The 15,487-nt window shown below is 35.7% G+C and overlaps 1 protein-coding gene across 2 annotated transcripts in view; it reads left to right on the top strand.

Annotated features, from left to right (window-relative positions):
- The window catches only part of LOC148945366 (protein AAR2 homolog), a 95,393-nt gene extending 80,510 nt beyond the window's left edge, over window positions 1–14,883 (top strand). For both annotated transcript variants that reach the window (XM_089099404.1, XM_089099405.1), the window contains exon 7: window positions 14,604–14,883. In XM_089099404.1, the coding sequence (XP_088955530.1) occupies window positions 14,604–14,849 (246 nt within the window). In that variant the 3' untranslated portion in view covers window positions 14,850–14,883. The remainder of the gene's footprint in view (window positions 1–14,603) is intronic.
- The last annotated feature ends 604 nt before the right edge of the window (window positions 14,884–15,487 follow it).

Here is a 15,487-nt window from a genome sequence, read left to right as displayed (position 1 = left end):
GGTTGAGAGTCAATGGATTGCAGCCGTCTTTTATCAGGCGCTTTGTTGCCTTCCCTTGCAGTGGTGGATCCAGGGGGGTGGGCACCCCCCGAACATAGTCTAAAGTAGTGTAATTTACTTATTAATGCAAGTTTGTGTTAATTAAACTTGCTTCTAATGCAAGCTTATCGGATCAACCTATTTTGCGTCCCCCCTAAAGAAATCCTCGATCCACTACTGTTCCCTTGACGGTTGTTGTAAGTGATGTTTCGTAATAACTGTTTGTAAATGAATTAGTCAGTCAGTCTTTAGCTTAATATATTTAATCTCTTTTGATTTTAATAGGCCGACTTCTCCAGATGTTTAAACTTAAAGTCGCTTGATTATGTAGGCATTTTGTGATAACTCATTTAATTGCACATAAATTAAGAAATTGGCCCTAATTATGAAAACATGCCTACCAAAAAGATGAGGCTTTCTCATTCTCTCATAGCGTCTGTAAACAAAACTGATAAAACCTTTATAGATAGGTTTTCGCCTACATTTATGTTTTGAGTTTGCTAATGCATCCTTAGTGTGGGAAGGAACTTGAGTTTGTTTAAACAATTCTTATGCTTTTTGTTTTCTCTTCCGTTCTAGTTCCTCTCTAGTTACATACACTACTGTTTTAAGTTTGTTTGGATTTATATCTCCGGTTTTCCAATACATTGTTAATGTGGGAATAAAATTAGAACTTTAGACGGTTTAAGTAATTGTTTGGTTTGTTCTTGGTTTTTGCTATTGTACTTCCTCTATTTTTAAAACAGAAATGGCATCTTGAGTTGTGCCTGAAATTCTAGTACCATTAAAAGTGGGTGCTAAGAGGTAGATACGTAGGTTGAAACCAGGAAAAGTGGCATATAAAAGAAGGAATGTTTTTCAATCTTCACCAAAAAGATGTCTCCATTTATTTTCATTCTTGGAAAAGTGCATGAACAACGATTTCCGGGGAAAAGGCCCACTACAACTTTTCCAGGGAGGTGGAAAGGTTGAATTTCTTGTGTATAAGAAATTACCAAAAAAAGGCCTTGTTTTCCGAAAACAACCAGGTTTTGGCACTTAATAATTACTTTTGTCGCCCATGGAGAAAGGCTGTTGTCCTACCATGTAAATGTCCTTGTATTTAAGCGCTTTGAAATTAGCATGCCTGTTGAAAATGTTTATCTTTGTGTCAGTGCCTTTGAAAAGCAATTTAAGGGGGGTGTCATTTTTCTTTAGTAAGGCATCCAATGTGGTGTTAAACCGTCTGATGTATTGGTAAGATCTGATTTTTTTTTTTACTATTTCTGCCATTTAATAAAAACAAGGTTGGTCTAATCTCTGATCGGTCTGCAGATGTGAGAGCATGCGTGCACGAACGAGTCTGCAACGAAACTTTATAAATCATTGAAAAAAGAAAAATTACTTTAATGTTATATTTCTTGGAAAGAATTGTTATATTATACGTAAACTCTAGTAGTTCTGTATCCATCTGGGGAATGTGACCATCCAAAATCAAAGAAATGTTCCATATCATCGAGCAGCTTCAAGCTGCAGCTGATCATTTTTTTTTACATAATATTTTCTAGTTTAAGATAGCCAAGTGGGTCCATCATGTGAGTTTCCAGCATTATTAAACAGTTTGTGGCAACGAACTTTAAGTAAGGAGTAACTTGTGCTAATGGGAACCGAAATTGTAAAGGAAAAGGAGTTTTGATAACACATTAAAAGAATTGGAGTTTTATGGTAATTCTAAATAGGTTGTTTTCATTAAGTTTAAAGTTACCCACCAAAAGTAACAAGCCTGAGAAAATTTGCCTGATTTCCGTAAAAGGGGAGAACATCCCCAAACGGCGTTTGACCTTGATAAAAATTACAGCCTGAAATTCAACATATCAGGTAATCCTGTTGCAGAGTTTTGAGGTCCCTATCTATAAGAATACAAAACTTGTATTTTTTCCGAGAAGGGTGATTACGGATGCGTGCTTCCATTTTTTTCCAAGTCGTGATAGTATTAATTCAGTGGTCTTAAAACATCAAGAGAACACTCATTTAAACGGGAATTGAATATTCTACTGCTCTTTTTAAGTAGCAAAAAAGGTTGTCTGAAAATTCTGAGGTAGCCAATTGATTTAAAATTATCCAAAAACTATGTATTGCGCTTCTTATTTTCAGAGAAAATTATGCTGCGCGGTGGTGCATTCGTTTTGAAAGATGCCCGTTGCCCATACAAAATAAACAGTTAACATAGGCATTTACATTAAAGCTTCGTTTAGCTAAGTTTATTCATTTTAGGCGTGATAAAATTATCTACTTTGGTGTATGATTGGGCATCAGCTTTTATGGAGAAAGGCCAGTGGATCTTTGTATGTGTATGGGGGGGGGGGTCCATGAAGCCCTTCCAAAAATTGGGCTTATATGCCCAAGTTTTCTAACTCTGTTTACCTGCAGACAAATCTAGATGGGGGTTTGGCGGGCTGGAGAGGTTAATTCATTATCTCTTTTCATTGCCTAGAATATTTTTGGATTAAGCCTGTAATATGGGTGCTGCGGGATACTTGACTTGACTTGACTTGACTTGCTTTATTTACTACTAATTACAAAATAAACTATATACAAGCAACCGCCCGGAGAAGGCTAAGAAAGCCTTATTATAGACGGCTGCACTCCTCTAATTAAAAACAACAAAAAATTATAATAATCAAAAAAAAAAAAAAAAAAAGACATGAAAAAAAAAAAACTTGAACACTCACTATAAAAATAAAAAAAAATACCAAAAACAATTAAGAAGAGAAAAAAAAACATTAATGATGACAATAATAATAAATTACCTCCCCTCTCCCAATAATTGTTTTTTTATTTTTACTTTAAACGACCCAATGTGTTCAGCTTCCCGAACGCCAACTGGGATATCATTCCAAATAGCCGGAGCCAAATACCGAATCCCGAAACCTGCACGTGTGGTGTCTCGATACTCAACCGTAAAATTTTCCGCCTCTCTAGTCACATACCTATGGAGTGAACTATTTACGCGAAAAAAATTTGTAAAAACTGGAGGACATACATCATTCCAACATCTATAGCCAAAAATAGCAGCTTGGTAATCGCGAATCTGACCAATGTTAAGCACTCTTAATTTTTTAAAACATGACGTGGTATCATTCACAATTTCTATATAATTCCCAAGAAGACGTACTGTTTTATTTTGTAAAATCTGCACTCTTTTGAAATTTGCATAAAAATTGCTAGACCAAATGACACAACCATAAGACATATAAGGCGCAAAAATACTATGATACAATAATAAAATAACCGATAATGTTAAAAAATGCTTCAAACGACGCAAAATTCCCAGACCTCTAGCAACTTTAGCTGCAACAAGATCACTATGGTGCTTCCAAGACAAATTACAATCTAGCTGGAAGCCCAAATAACGCACCTCGTGCACCTGTGACAAAGGCTTACCATTAAAAAATATCTCTCCATCAACACTCGGAGGCTTACCAACTCTCCTAAAAATCATAAAATTAGTTTTTTTAACATTCACAGACAAAAGGCTTAAACTTGTAAATACATAAAATGACTTTAAAATCCTATTTACTTTCAACAATAGATCATCAATCATTCCACTAGACATAGTTAAAGCAGTATCATCCACAAAAGTCGTGATAAAACACTCCGGTAAGTAAAAACGCATTGAATCAACATACACAAGGTACAGAAGTGGTCCCAAGACAGATCCCTGAGGTACACCACACTTAACTTGATAGGGAGAAGAAAATGCATCATTTAAAACAACTTGAATAGATCTTCCACTTAAAAAATTATCAAAACATTTCAGATAATTACCACGAACTCCAAGGGACTGTAGACGTTTGAGTAAAATTTTAAATCCACTGTATCAAACGCCTTTCTAAAATCAATAAAAACAGTCAAAGGGATTTCACCACGCTCAAAGCATCTATTTACAATGTCACAGAGAGAAAGCACGGCGTCCGACGTCGAGTGACCTTTCCTAAAGCCGAACTGAGTTTCACTTAACATCCCTGTTTTCGTAAGGTAATCATACAGCCTTTTATGTACAATTTTTTCAAATATTTTTGAAAACAGGGGAAGGATTGATATAGGTCTATAAGTTTCGATATCTAGTTTAGACCCACCTTTATGGAGAGGGATACCTTTTGCCCTTTTAAGCGCATCGGGGAATACCCCAGTTTCCAGGGAAAGATTGATTATGTGGACGAGACATGGTATGAAATAACACATCACTGATTTAAAAGCCTTCAAATTAATTCCATCTGTCCCTGCTGAATTCGAGTTGATTGTTTTCACAACCTTCAGAATTTCATCTCCAGTACACGGTTGAAATTCAATTTCATTTCTAATTCCTCTTTCATCCAAAATTTCGTCCCCCAAGGAATCATTATTAAAATTCACTATCCCTTCCGCCTGCACATTTTGACCAATACTTGAGAAGAACTCAGCAAATTTATTAGTAATAATCGTTTCATCACTCACTGCTTCTCCTTGAATCAGCAGCGAATTGGGTGGAGCTTCTTTCTTCTTTCCAAATAGGTCATTTATAACCTTCCAAGTTCCTCTCGCATTATCCTTATTTAAACTCAGTTGGTTAGCAAAATATTCTTTTTTAGCTTTCCTTCTCATTGAGTTCACTTTATTGCGTATTATTTTAAACTCTTCCAATTTTTTGACACACTTACTATTTAAATAATCTACATACACTTGATTTCTTAAATGTGACGCTTCAAGAATTTCTGTAGCTATCCAAGGCTTCCTGGGTTGATCCTTATGCGGTTTCACAAATTTAACTGGGCAAGTCTTGTCATAAATTGGCTGTATGATCCCCATCATGCAATCAAATGCCCCAGAAGCGTCATCTTTTATCTCCAAAATCTCGCTAAGATCAGTGCTGCTCAACTTATCACCACACCTCTGTAAGTTCTCTTTTTTTAACGACCGAATCATCACTTTTTTTATTTTATTTCTTTTTATGCGGACACAAGGTACCGTTCCGAGTATTGAAAAATGGTCAAAACAAGGGTACAGAACCACATCAGCATAACTACGGTCCAGATACTTCGAACCAACAAAAATATTGTCAATGAGAGTAGCTGAATGACTCGTAACCCATGTTGGAATATTAGCTAGGGGAAAAAGATCATTAGCAACCATCAAATTAAAAAAAAATCAAGATTCACTCCATTCAACGATAGCAGATCAAAGTTAAAATCACCCATACAAATAAAATATAAACCTGTCCGAGACACCGCACGCGTAAGTTGATCAATTCCACGCTCAAAATCTTCCTAGCTTGCGCTCGGTGGCTTATACACAATACTAATCGAAAATTTACTACTACCCAAATTTAAATCTATATTAAAACTTTCAAACTTACCCTCTATCCAAACATCAATATCATTTCCTACTTGGTATGTCAATGACTTTGAAATCAAAAACACAATTCACCCTCTGTGAAGTGAAGTCCGGTTTATAGCCTCCTAATTATAATCTGGAAAAGAATGCAGCGAGAAAGAATGTTCCTGACTAAAAAAAACTTTCAGATATACCAATAAAACTAATTTTTCCTTGAGAATCAGAAAGAAATTGCAACACATCTTCATAACCAGTAGTGAGGTGACAATTCCAGGCACATAAACGCAACGAATCGGCTTCCCCGGGGTCTAACTTCGATCTTTGGACATAAGCACTATTTTTTAACGGTTGAAATCTAACTTGGTTCATACACGGTTCAACATCTCTTTCTATTGGTGCCTATAAAATCTCTTCTAGACGAAAAGGTCGGCTCATTAAATCATTAAGTGAAGAACCAACGAAAGTAAATAAATAAAAGTATAACATATCTCTCTAAATGAAAAAAAAAGAAAAAAAGTAAGAAATAAAAAATAGGAGACCAAGACATTTTTTTTGCAAATAATAATAGAAAGACTAAAACCAAAAACGAAACAAAGCGGATACCTCAAAAGAAAAGTAAAACCAATAATAAAATAAACGGGACACCAAAACAGTTTTTGCTAATAATAATAAGAGTTAAAAAATCGCTAAAAATACAGACAAACAAAAAAGGCAACAACGCTGTACAGAGAATAAAACACGACAGAAAACAACACAAATATGAATTCAAACACATTCAGCAAGGGATCTTATTTTCCGGACAGACGGTTCACCAGGTAGCTTCACTAGTATGTTGCCCCGGTCAGTCCATACATTTTTAACACCAAAGCGATCCCTTGCGGCATTTAGCAGGTCGCGACGTCGCTTTGTAAGGGATTCTGACACAAAGATTCCAGACCCAGCTAGTTTAGACTTCTGTAAGAACACTTTTCGAGCAACTTCTTTACTAACAAATCGCACTAAAACTGGGGCAACTTTGTCACTGGTGGTATGAGGCCCATTCATTCTAAACCGGAAAACACTTGATAATTCACAAGAACATCTGCTAGTAACACCCATCCGTGTCCAAAGGACGCTGAGCATAGTCGTTTTAAGGTTAACACCTGACGTTTGCTTCATACCGTTTAAAAAAAGACAGTCCAAAAAATTTTAGTCATCAACAACGTCTAGCGTGACGTAGATTTTTTCAATTAGATTCTTCAGATTACGGGTTTGCATTCTATACATTTTCAACTCACGCTCGGTACGGTCTAATATGGGGTTGACTTCTAGTGACACAGATTTATATAACTCGCTAATTATAGTCTCAGCTGTATCTTTAAGACCAGATTTCGCATTCGAGCCACACTGAGTAGAAACCTGACGAGTTATCTCTCTAACTATAGATTCTCTAGTTTTCACTAGCTACTGTTCTGTAGTAAGAATTCGTGCAAATAAAGCAGACTGTGAACCAGGCTGTACGGCATCTTGATCCGATACTTTTAGTGCCACAAACGCTTTTGAAATAGACCTGTAAATGTCAGGAAAACGCTCAAGTTCCTCAAAAGCGTGTTTCATATTCTTTGCAGTTTTAGTAGAAGCCTCTTGAATATTATCCTTGTACGATACAAGATTATTCTGAGACACAATTCGCTCGTTATGATCCCCGTACCAAAAGATCAAATAGTTAGTTCACTTTCCATTATTTTTCGTAATCATCAGAATTTTTACAGGTCACAATGGATAGCCTGCAAATTTCGCCAGTGCAAGATCGAATTGCTTGAAAGACGTCATGATTAGTGTGAGATGGAAAACCCAAAATTAAAAATGAAAAACCAAAATGAGACTTATCTTGTAGTGGGCAGGCCCACGGATGGCGTTGGCAATCACCGCTCTTGCAGGGTGGCCCAGTGGACCGTGGAGGCCTGCGACGTTTTTTTTTTCCACCGTTTTCTTACATCCAAAACAGCATAGCATCCAATTATTAACAAAATAACTAAGCCACAGCAAGTCCATTTTCTTTTCACAAAATGTGAATACAGCGAAACGAATTAATTCACTTATTGCGAAACTGTTATTGCGAAATGTATGGAGGCAAGTACCATGAGTAGCGGCAGGAAGTTTCTCAGGGGGAGGGTAAGGGGCAAGTGTTAACAGTAGTTTTATTTTTACGGAGAGTCAAATAGGATTTTTTTGTTTCCCTGTTTATTTACGTTTTTAATGTCTTTTTGTTTCAGGGTATTGCCCCTTCCCCAAGATGTTATCCATGAATTCTGTTAGAAGAGCTTCCCTCTTTTTAAAAGTACTTCCGCTTTGGATTAATGACCATATATTTCATTTTTATATTTCAGACCTCTCCTCCTAATAAATATTTGGAGGGGTACTTTAGGGGTTTTTAGGGATATTATCACACTCAAAATATTGCTACAAGTGTTGCATCAGGCCCATCGCCTAGTATGGAGGCTCGATATATACTGGTGTTCCAAAACCGTTGTTGCCACCACTTTGAAAAATCCACTATAGGGCCAATAGGACAGGTAAAAAATGGGTTTATTTCCTCATGATAATGTAATATATAGAGTTTATAATAGTAGGTTAAATGCTGCACTCCGACTGGCTAAGGTAGAATATTATAAGGTTAAATTTAAAAAAGTTGAGGGTAACCCGAGTAAGACTTGGAAATTGATTATGTCGGTGACTTGCCCTGGTAGCGTCTTGATCCGTCCAGATAATATGGGAATGAATAATAATGTTGCAGATGAGATGTGTAATCACTTCGCTACTATTGGGCAGCGTGTGTCATCATCGGTGCCAGTATTTGATCAAGATGGAGATTTTCGTCAGTTCCTACCTGAAGATTGTGATGTGTCTGCGTACCTTAAATCTGTAACTATTGATGAATTATTTGATGTTATAAATAATATGAAAAATGGAGCATCAGGAGGCGATTTTATTTCGTTGAAGGTTTTGAAGTCGATATTACCTGTTATATTTAGTCATTTTTTAGGACTGATAAATAATTGTTTAAAAGCTGGAATATTTCCTGATTGTCTAAAGTGCGCGAATGTTATCCCGATATTTAAAGGAGGGGATAAGAATTGTTTTAGTGATTATACACCGATTTCTTTACTGCCATTTATTTCTAGAGTGTTTGAAAAGTTGATTCATAGTAGGATGGTAAGTTTTTTCGAAAAAAGACAATTTTTTAGTTCTAGTCAGTTTGGGTTTAGGAGTCATCATTCTACAGAGCATGGAGTTTTGTTTTTAACAACTTTTATTAATGATGCTTTAGACAAGGGTCTGAAGATAGCTTCGATATTTTTGGATATTACTAAAGCATTTGACTCTGTTGATCATGATATACTAGTTCAAAAGCTATATAGTAGGGGTATACGTGGTGATTTTTTAAATGTGATAGCTAGTTTTCTTAGTGGAAGGACTCAGTGTGTCGTGATGGATGGAGTTACATCTAAAATTGAATATATTTCGATTGGAGTACCCCAGGGTTCCGTTTTGGGCCCTTTGTTGTTTTTGGTTTATATTAATGACCTTTGTAGAGCTTCAAGTAATGTGTCTTGTTCTTTGGACCTTGATACTTACGGTACTAAGGGAATTCTACCATGTTTTGCTGATGATGCCCATTTCACCGTAGCTGCTAGAACTGAAAATGAGTTGATGACTATATTGAAACAAGATATTTCTTCGATTGAAAAGTGGATGCGAGTAAATAAATTGAGACTGAATCATAATAAGTCGAATTTTTTGATTTATGGTTGAATTACTGGACATTATCCATGGATTAATAATATAGAAGTAGGGCACCATACTATTGTAAGATCTACTAGTACTAGATACCTTGGTGTTATAATTGATGAAAGCCTTAGTTTTAAAGACCATATTGCATCTGTTAACAGCAAATTGTCTCGTAATATTGGTATTATGCGTAAACTTAGGTATCTTTTTCCGTGTGAAATTCTGAAAATGTTGTATTTTTCTATGGTTCACCCATATCTCATTTACTGTTGTATGGTTTGGTCGAAAACATTCGTAACTCACCTCCATCCGCTCTGCGTAACACAGAATATGGCAATTAGAGTTCTTTATGGTAATCAAATTGACCTATCTGCATCGGTGAGGCATCTTTACCGCGAGTATAAAATTCTACCGTTGGCAGGAATATGTGTATTCTATAATGCTCTGTTTATGTTTAAATATTTAGCTTCGGAGTTACCATCATGTTTTTCAGGAATGTTTAGTCTTGCGTCTACTACTCACGATCATTTGACACGATCTTCTCAGTTGGTGCGAAGACCAGCTATGGTCACGTCTAGGTCTAGGTTTTCAATTGGCCATGTTGTTCCGTTAGTTTGGGAGAGTTTGCCAGAGGATTTGAGGAATGTTGGGGGTTTGCAGGATTTTCGTAAGTCGCTAAAGAACTATTGTTTTGATGTGTATATTTTGAATGGATTATTCCACGCCACTTAAGTTTTGTTTTTGAGGAGGGTTTAGTTGCAGCTGAATATGATTATAATTATTATAATTTTGTTGGGTGTTGTTTGGAGGTTCGTTGGTTTTCGGGTCCGGTAAGTTGAGCTCTAATTATTATTTTTTTTTTTATTTTTTTTTTTTCTATTTCTTTTTTTCTTTTTTCTTTTTTTTTTCTTTTTTGGTTTCTTGGTTTTTTGATTTATTAGGTGGGTTTTCTCCCGCACAAGCATTGCTTCAGGGAATCGATGATGTATATATATATTTTTTTTTTTTTTAAATAAAATTAACCCATTGTTACTTACAATCGTTCCCCAGGACTCTCTCCAGTCTGTTAATGTAAGGCTTGATCTAGCGTCGATGGCTTCTACATTGTTCTAAGATGGTTTTTGTCTACAAGTGTTGTGGCTGTTTTCTCCTTCTATAGAGCTTTGTCGTATTGCTTCCTCCATTGTTCAACCGACAAGACAGACACGAAGACACATAGCTCGGTCCAATTTTCTTAAGGTTGACACACTGAGAACATAGTACTTGAAGAACAGTTTCATCCGATGTTATAATTCGATTTGGAACGAATTCCCTGGGGACATTATTCCTTAAAGTTTCTGTGTCGACTCCTTCAAAAGAAGATTCAACAGTCATCTAAAATCTTATGATGGAGCAATGTAAAAGACTAGCAGCAAATCAGATATTTAAATGTACCTGGCGCCGGTAATTTAGGAATAAAAAACAAATGATATACTAGTATTAGACTTGAATGTAAAAGGGGGTTGATGTAGGGAGGGTGGTTCCCCTTGCCTCACCTCACACAAAGTGTAAGGTTTATGCTGATTCTAAATGTGCAAGGTATATCAATCTTAAAGCTGTTCATCAAAAGCTATAAGAACATGAAAATGTACTTAATTGTAGAAATAGAGATTAAACTGCTCCAGACAGGGGTGCGATCTTGATAAAACCTATGGAATAAATTAAACATGTACAAGAACCCTAAAGCCAGTATTGACAAAATTTGAAATTTCGGATTTTTCCAGAGAAGGGTAATCACGCATGTGACCATCCATAATCGGTAGTTGTAGATTATGAAGAGATGGTTTATTCGAATGAACCTTTGAATATCTTGAGTCATTTTTAATTAAAAGAAGAGATCACGACGCAGGAAAGTACTGCGAAAGCTCCCCTCTTATTGGGGAGACAATAGGTCAATTTGTACTATTGTTCTTATTTTGAATGAAAACTTACGAGCTGTTTTCTTCGAAGCATTGTTCTGCAAAAGTTAAAACTTCGATTTAAAGGATTGGGTTTGAGGGGGTGTTAACCCTCCTTAACAGTGGAACCCTTGGCCTGGTAGTAAAAACGCACAGATATAAAAAAAAAAGTTCAAATGAAAGTAAAAAGTAAACATTTGCGCTAAAATTTGGACTTTTGTCCCCAGTGCTTTAACAACGACTGCTGAAGCACAAGGACAGTTGAAATTGGATACAAAGTATGTCTTGACAATACGTTGCCAATAGAAGGGCTTATTGATTTGCATTTGTTTCAAACAATAGAATTTTCGGCCCAGAAGTTTTTAAAGACTATTGGTAATTAAAACACTGGCAAGTATCCATTAGCTACATTTTTTGCAGTTTTAAGTGCTTTCAGCATAGTACTACAAACTTTAGCATAAAGAGCGGGGACAAAAGAGCGAGTAATTTCTTTACGTTTTAAGTTATAATGTCGCTCTCGCTCTTTACTTTCTTTAAAAAAAACAACTTATTTTCTTATTCAATTCTTTGTAAACAACTTTATTACTCCTTTATGGAAATGTACAACTAGATGAGTTATTCATTACCAGGCTTTTGCGACTCATTACTTCTATAACTCAACGTCTTGTCAGATTGTTTTCAAATACATTGAATTGATTTTTACTTTTAAATCGTGCCCAATTTAAAAGAGGGTAGAAAGGATTAAAAAAACGCTGTCAAGTTTAAAGAAAAGTGAAAATAAAACGCTTTCAGTTTAAAAAACAAAAGTAAAAATCTCAAAGTTTCAAAGGAAACAGCGAAAAAATTGTATTAATATTTGAAGCATCACTGTCGTGCAGTATGTTCCTCCATAAGAAATGAATGAAAACAACTAGCAATTCTACATTCCCTTGCTTAAAGAAGGTATAGGCATAGACTCTTATCTGGAACCACGCATCTAAACAGCTCCCGTCTCCGCTATACAGTTTCTCGCAACACAGCTCCATAACCATGACTTTAGACCTTAGTTTCACCTATGCCTCCAAAGCCAGGATATCAAAAAGGAGCAACCAATCATGCGTCGTATCTTTGATTTTCTGCTGCGATGACGCCCATTCAAGTTAGAAGGCGGTGTGGATTTTTTGCAAATCGTTGTTTCATACGTGCCTCAGGGTGTTATCGGTCTTCCTCTAAAAAAGGATCCCCTTGGTTTCCAATGTAGTCCTGTAGTTGTGATTATGCGGTCTCCCATTCTTAGATCCTGTCAATGTACTTCCATCGGCGGAATATTATGGCATCTAACACGAGAGGTTAAAGTATCTTGTCATCGATGTTTTGATCTGTATTTTAATCCGTAAAAATTAAAATTCCCACTTTTTATTGTGACACTATGTGCTAGTTTTCGTCCCATTACCTTCCATTAGAAATTTGTGCCTAAAGCGAATTTGTAGGAAATCAAGTGTTTTTGTTCCTTTCAACATTCGAATTCCAGTCATTTAGAATTAGAGTTTATTTCACTATATCAGTCAGATCGGCCTTATCACTCTGCCTCTCATGCTGCCTGGAATATCTTGCCCGAGTCACTCGTTTGGTACCTTCTGAAAAAGCGTGAAATAAATTTGATGTCCGAGTTTTTCGTGTTTTTTTGGCCCCCGTAAGGTGGATGTCTCTGGACCAGGCTTGGATTGTATGTTGATATTGTTTATTGCGCTCACACTTCGCTCTGGCTTTGTTTCGGTGGACAGTGGGCGGAAGTTCGTCTTTTCTCCTTTTAGTATCTTTTCTTGTGTGTTTATATTTTTTTCTATGTAATTGCGGCCATAGAGCCTTACAGACAAGGTTGTATCCAGGACGGTGCCGTTAAAACCTCTCCCACTAATTTTTTTCGATTCGTAAAAATGTAACTATATGTATATAAACAAATTTTTAATGTGTTTTTTAAAGTTTTTTTCTTACCCCCTCCCCCCCTCCGTCCGAAAAAGATCCCAATCCCTCGAACGAAAATACTGGATATGCTTGCAGGCGGAATATGATAATGTATTTGTTTTTTGTTGTTTGAATTTATTGTTGTGTTTATCATTGAATAAATCTATCAATCCATGCTTTATTTCTGAAAATGGAATTACAACTCATTCTTTATTCGAAACACTTTGAGAACTATATCATTATGCAATAGATAGAGAGGCATTCTGCTTTGAAAGATGCATTATTACTAGAGCTTCGTTACCTTTGACAATACTTACATATTTTCGTGACTTTACTCGATGTTTTTCAAAGGCAGTGAATCGAGTTATCTTTTTGACTTGTAAACAGCATAAAATCGAATAAAAATAGATCAGAAAAAACTGAAAACTAATGGTTTTAACAGAAAACTAATGGTATTAATTTGAAAGAAAACATCCGTTTTTCTGAAAAAAAAAAACAGAAGAAAACATCCATATTTCAGAACAAAGAATTGAAGAGCTAGGTCCTCTGTTTTGGCTTTAATTTACAAACAGATTTGTGTTGTGTTCCACCTCTCCCAAGTGCAAAAATCCTAATAACAATTTCTTTAGTTCAGAACTAAACAAACAGAATTCTCTTTCTGATTGCATGCTTAGAAACAAGGCCGTGTTCAGGGGGGAGGGGGATGTTACAGGGTTTGAACCTCCTCTCCCCAAATCTATGCCCGACAATAAAAACGGAATACAAATACACAAAAGCTAATTTTGATTTGTTTTTTAACGTTTTTTTTTTGTAAAATACCTTCCGAAAAAAATCCTGGATGTGCCCTTCCTTAGGAGATTAAGTAAAAAAAAATTCAGAAAGTAAAGAGTGACATTAATACTTGAAATGAACAGAAATCACTGTTTATTTGAAGGCAGATGCCCCCTCCAGTTCTTTCCTTTGAAGTTTTGTATTGCTTCACTGAAGTAAATTTTAACTGTAATGAATATAGTTAGCTGCTGAATTAAAGCCTTTTGTTTAACGATTGCCAACATTTGGCCTTGTAATTTTTTTGTTTGAAGCAAAGGCGGAACAAAAAGCGTTCCAATTTTGAAGAAATGGGAAAATACTTTTTGTTCCTTTACCGTTGCCCCTGTGTTAGAGTATTCGTCCTAAAAGTATTGGATAAGACCAAATTTTAACGTAAATAGTGGGGCTGAGGGGGGAGGCAGCCCCTTTCATATACCTGACAGTTTCTATTCCTAAGTTTCAATGCTGCTGTTTACTTTCGTTTGAAAAAGTACTTTTAGGGGGACCAGGAAGGATTTTAGATCCTTCTCACCCAAAATCATGACAAGCATGAGCTAGCTTAGACATATTGTATCTATATCAATTTATATATATTTTTTTATCTTTATTGGCATAATATTTAATCTCTTAATTGTCATTAAAAAAGAAAAGTCATCATTTTCTTTGTCACCTTTTACTCTTAAGTCTACTTTCGTGGATACAGTCTACAATAACTTTCTGAAAAGTTAATTACCTTTTTTTTTCTTTTAGCTTTCTGAAGTGTCTGAAGATTTTTTTGTTGACATAGTTTCTCAAGATAATTTCCTTGTCCACTCACTTAGAACATTGTTTTCTAACATAAGGGAAACAAATGTGGTAAAGAAAGACAAGGAGAGCGGTTTAAAGAAGTTGAGAGACAAGGCAGATAAGATGGTGGAACACCTGCAGACGCGTTTCAATTGGGACTTTCAAGCAGAACCAGAAGATGAATCTCCCGTTATTGTTGCTGACCTTTGATTTTTTTTTTTTGTAATTTATTTTGAAATATTAAATTTTGATAACGATTATAAAAAGATTTTTACATTGAACCTAGTAAATGCTTATGGTCATTTGACCTGGTCATTAGGCTTGTTATAGTTTATCCCTATACGAAGTGTATTTATTGAAGTAATTGTTCTTTTTTTACTTAGGCGAACATTTCTGGATTTAAATCTTTTCACTTAACAAAGGTATCTTTACCTACAGACACTTCATTATAAAGACATTTTTTGCTTAGTTGAGTCAGTCAGAAACTTATTTTTCTACGAGTAGTGTATATTCTCAAGTTCATTTTAGGACTGACTTACTCAAATTGGTTACTTGAAAATGGTTCTTTGTTCGGTGGTAAAGGTTTTTCTGTCGTTTTTAGTGCTATTCTATTTTTATTAAGAATATTCTGATAACTCTTGAAAGCTATGAATCGTATCAAGTGCTTGGAAGCTACAGCTTAAAAAACGGAATGTCTACTTGGCCTAATTGACCTCTGAGAGTAATTTTGACTATAGATTTGGTATTTTTAGCCTAACCATCTGATTTTTTATGGAGGAGTGATGCGTGATTCGAAATATCCAAGCACTGATGGCCAAGGCCGTATCCAGGGGGGGGGGGGGTTGGGG

The sequence above is a fragment of the Artemia sp. Qi Xiang Cuo genome, chromosome 13 (genome assembly GCF_049724085.1).
Source record: "Artemia sp. Qi Xiang Cuo chromosome 13, ASM4972408v1, whole genome shotgun sequence".
In the NCBI taxonomy this organism is placed as follows: domain Eukaryota; kingdom Metazoa; phylum Arthropoda; class Branchiopoda; order Anostraca; family Artemiidae; genus Artemia; species Artemia sp. Qi Xiang Cuo.
The sequence above is the reverse complement of the archived record's forward strand: the minus strand, read 5'-3'. Positions and strand labels throughout refer to the sequence as shown.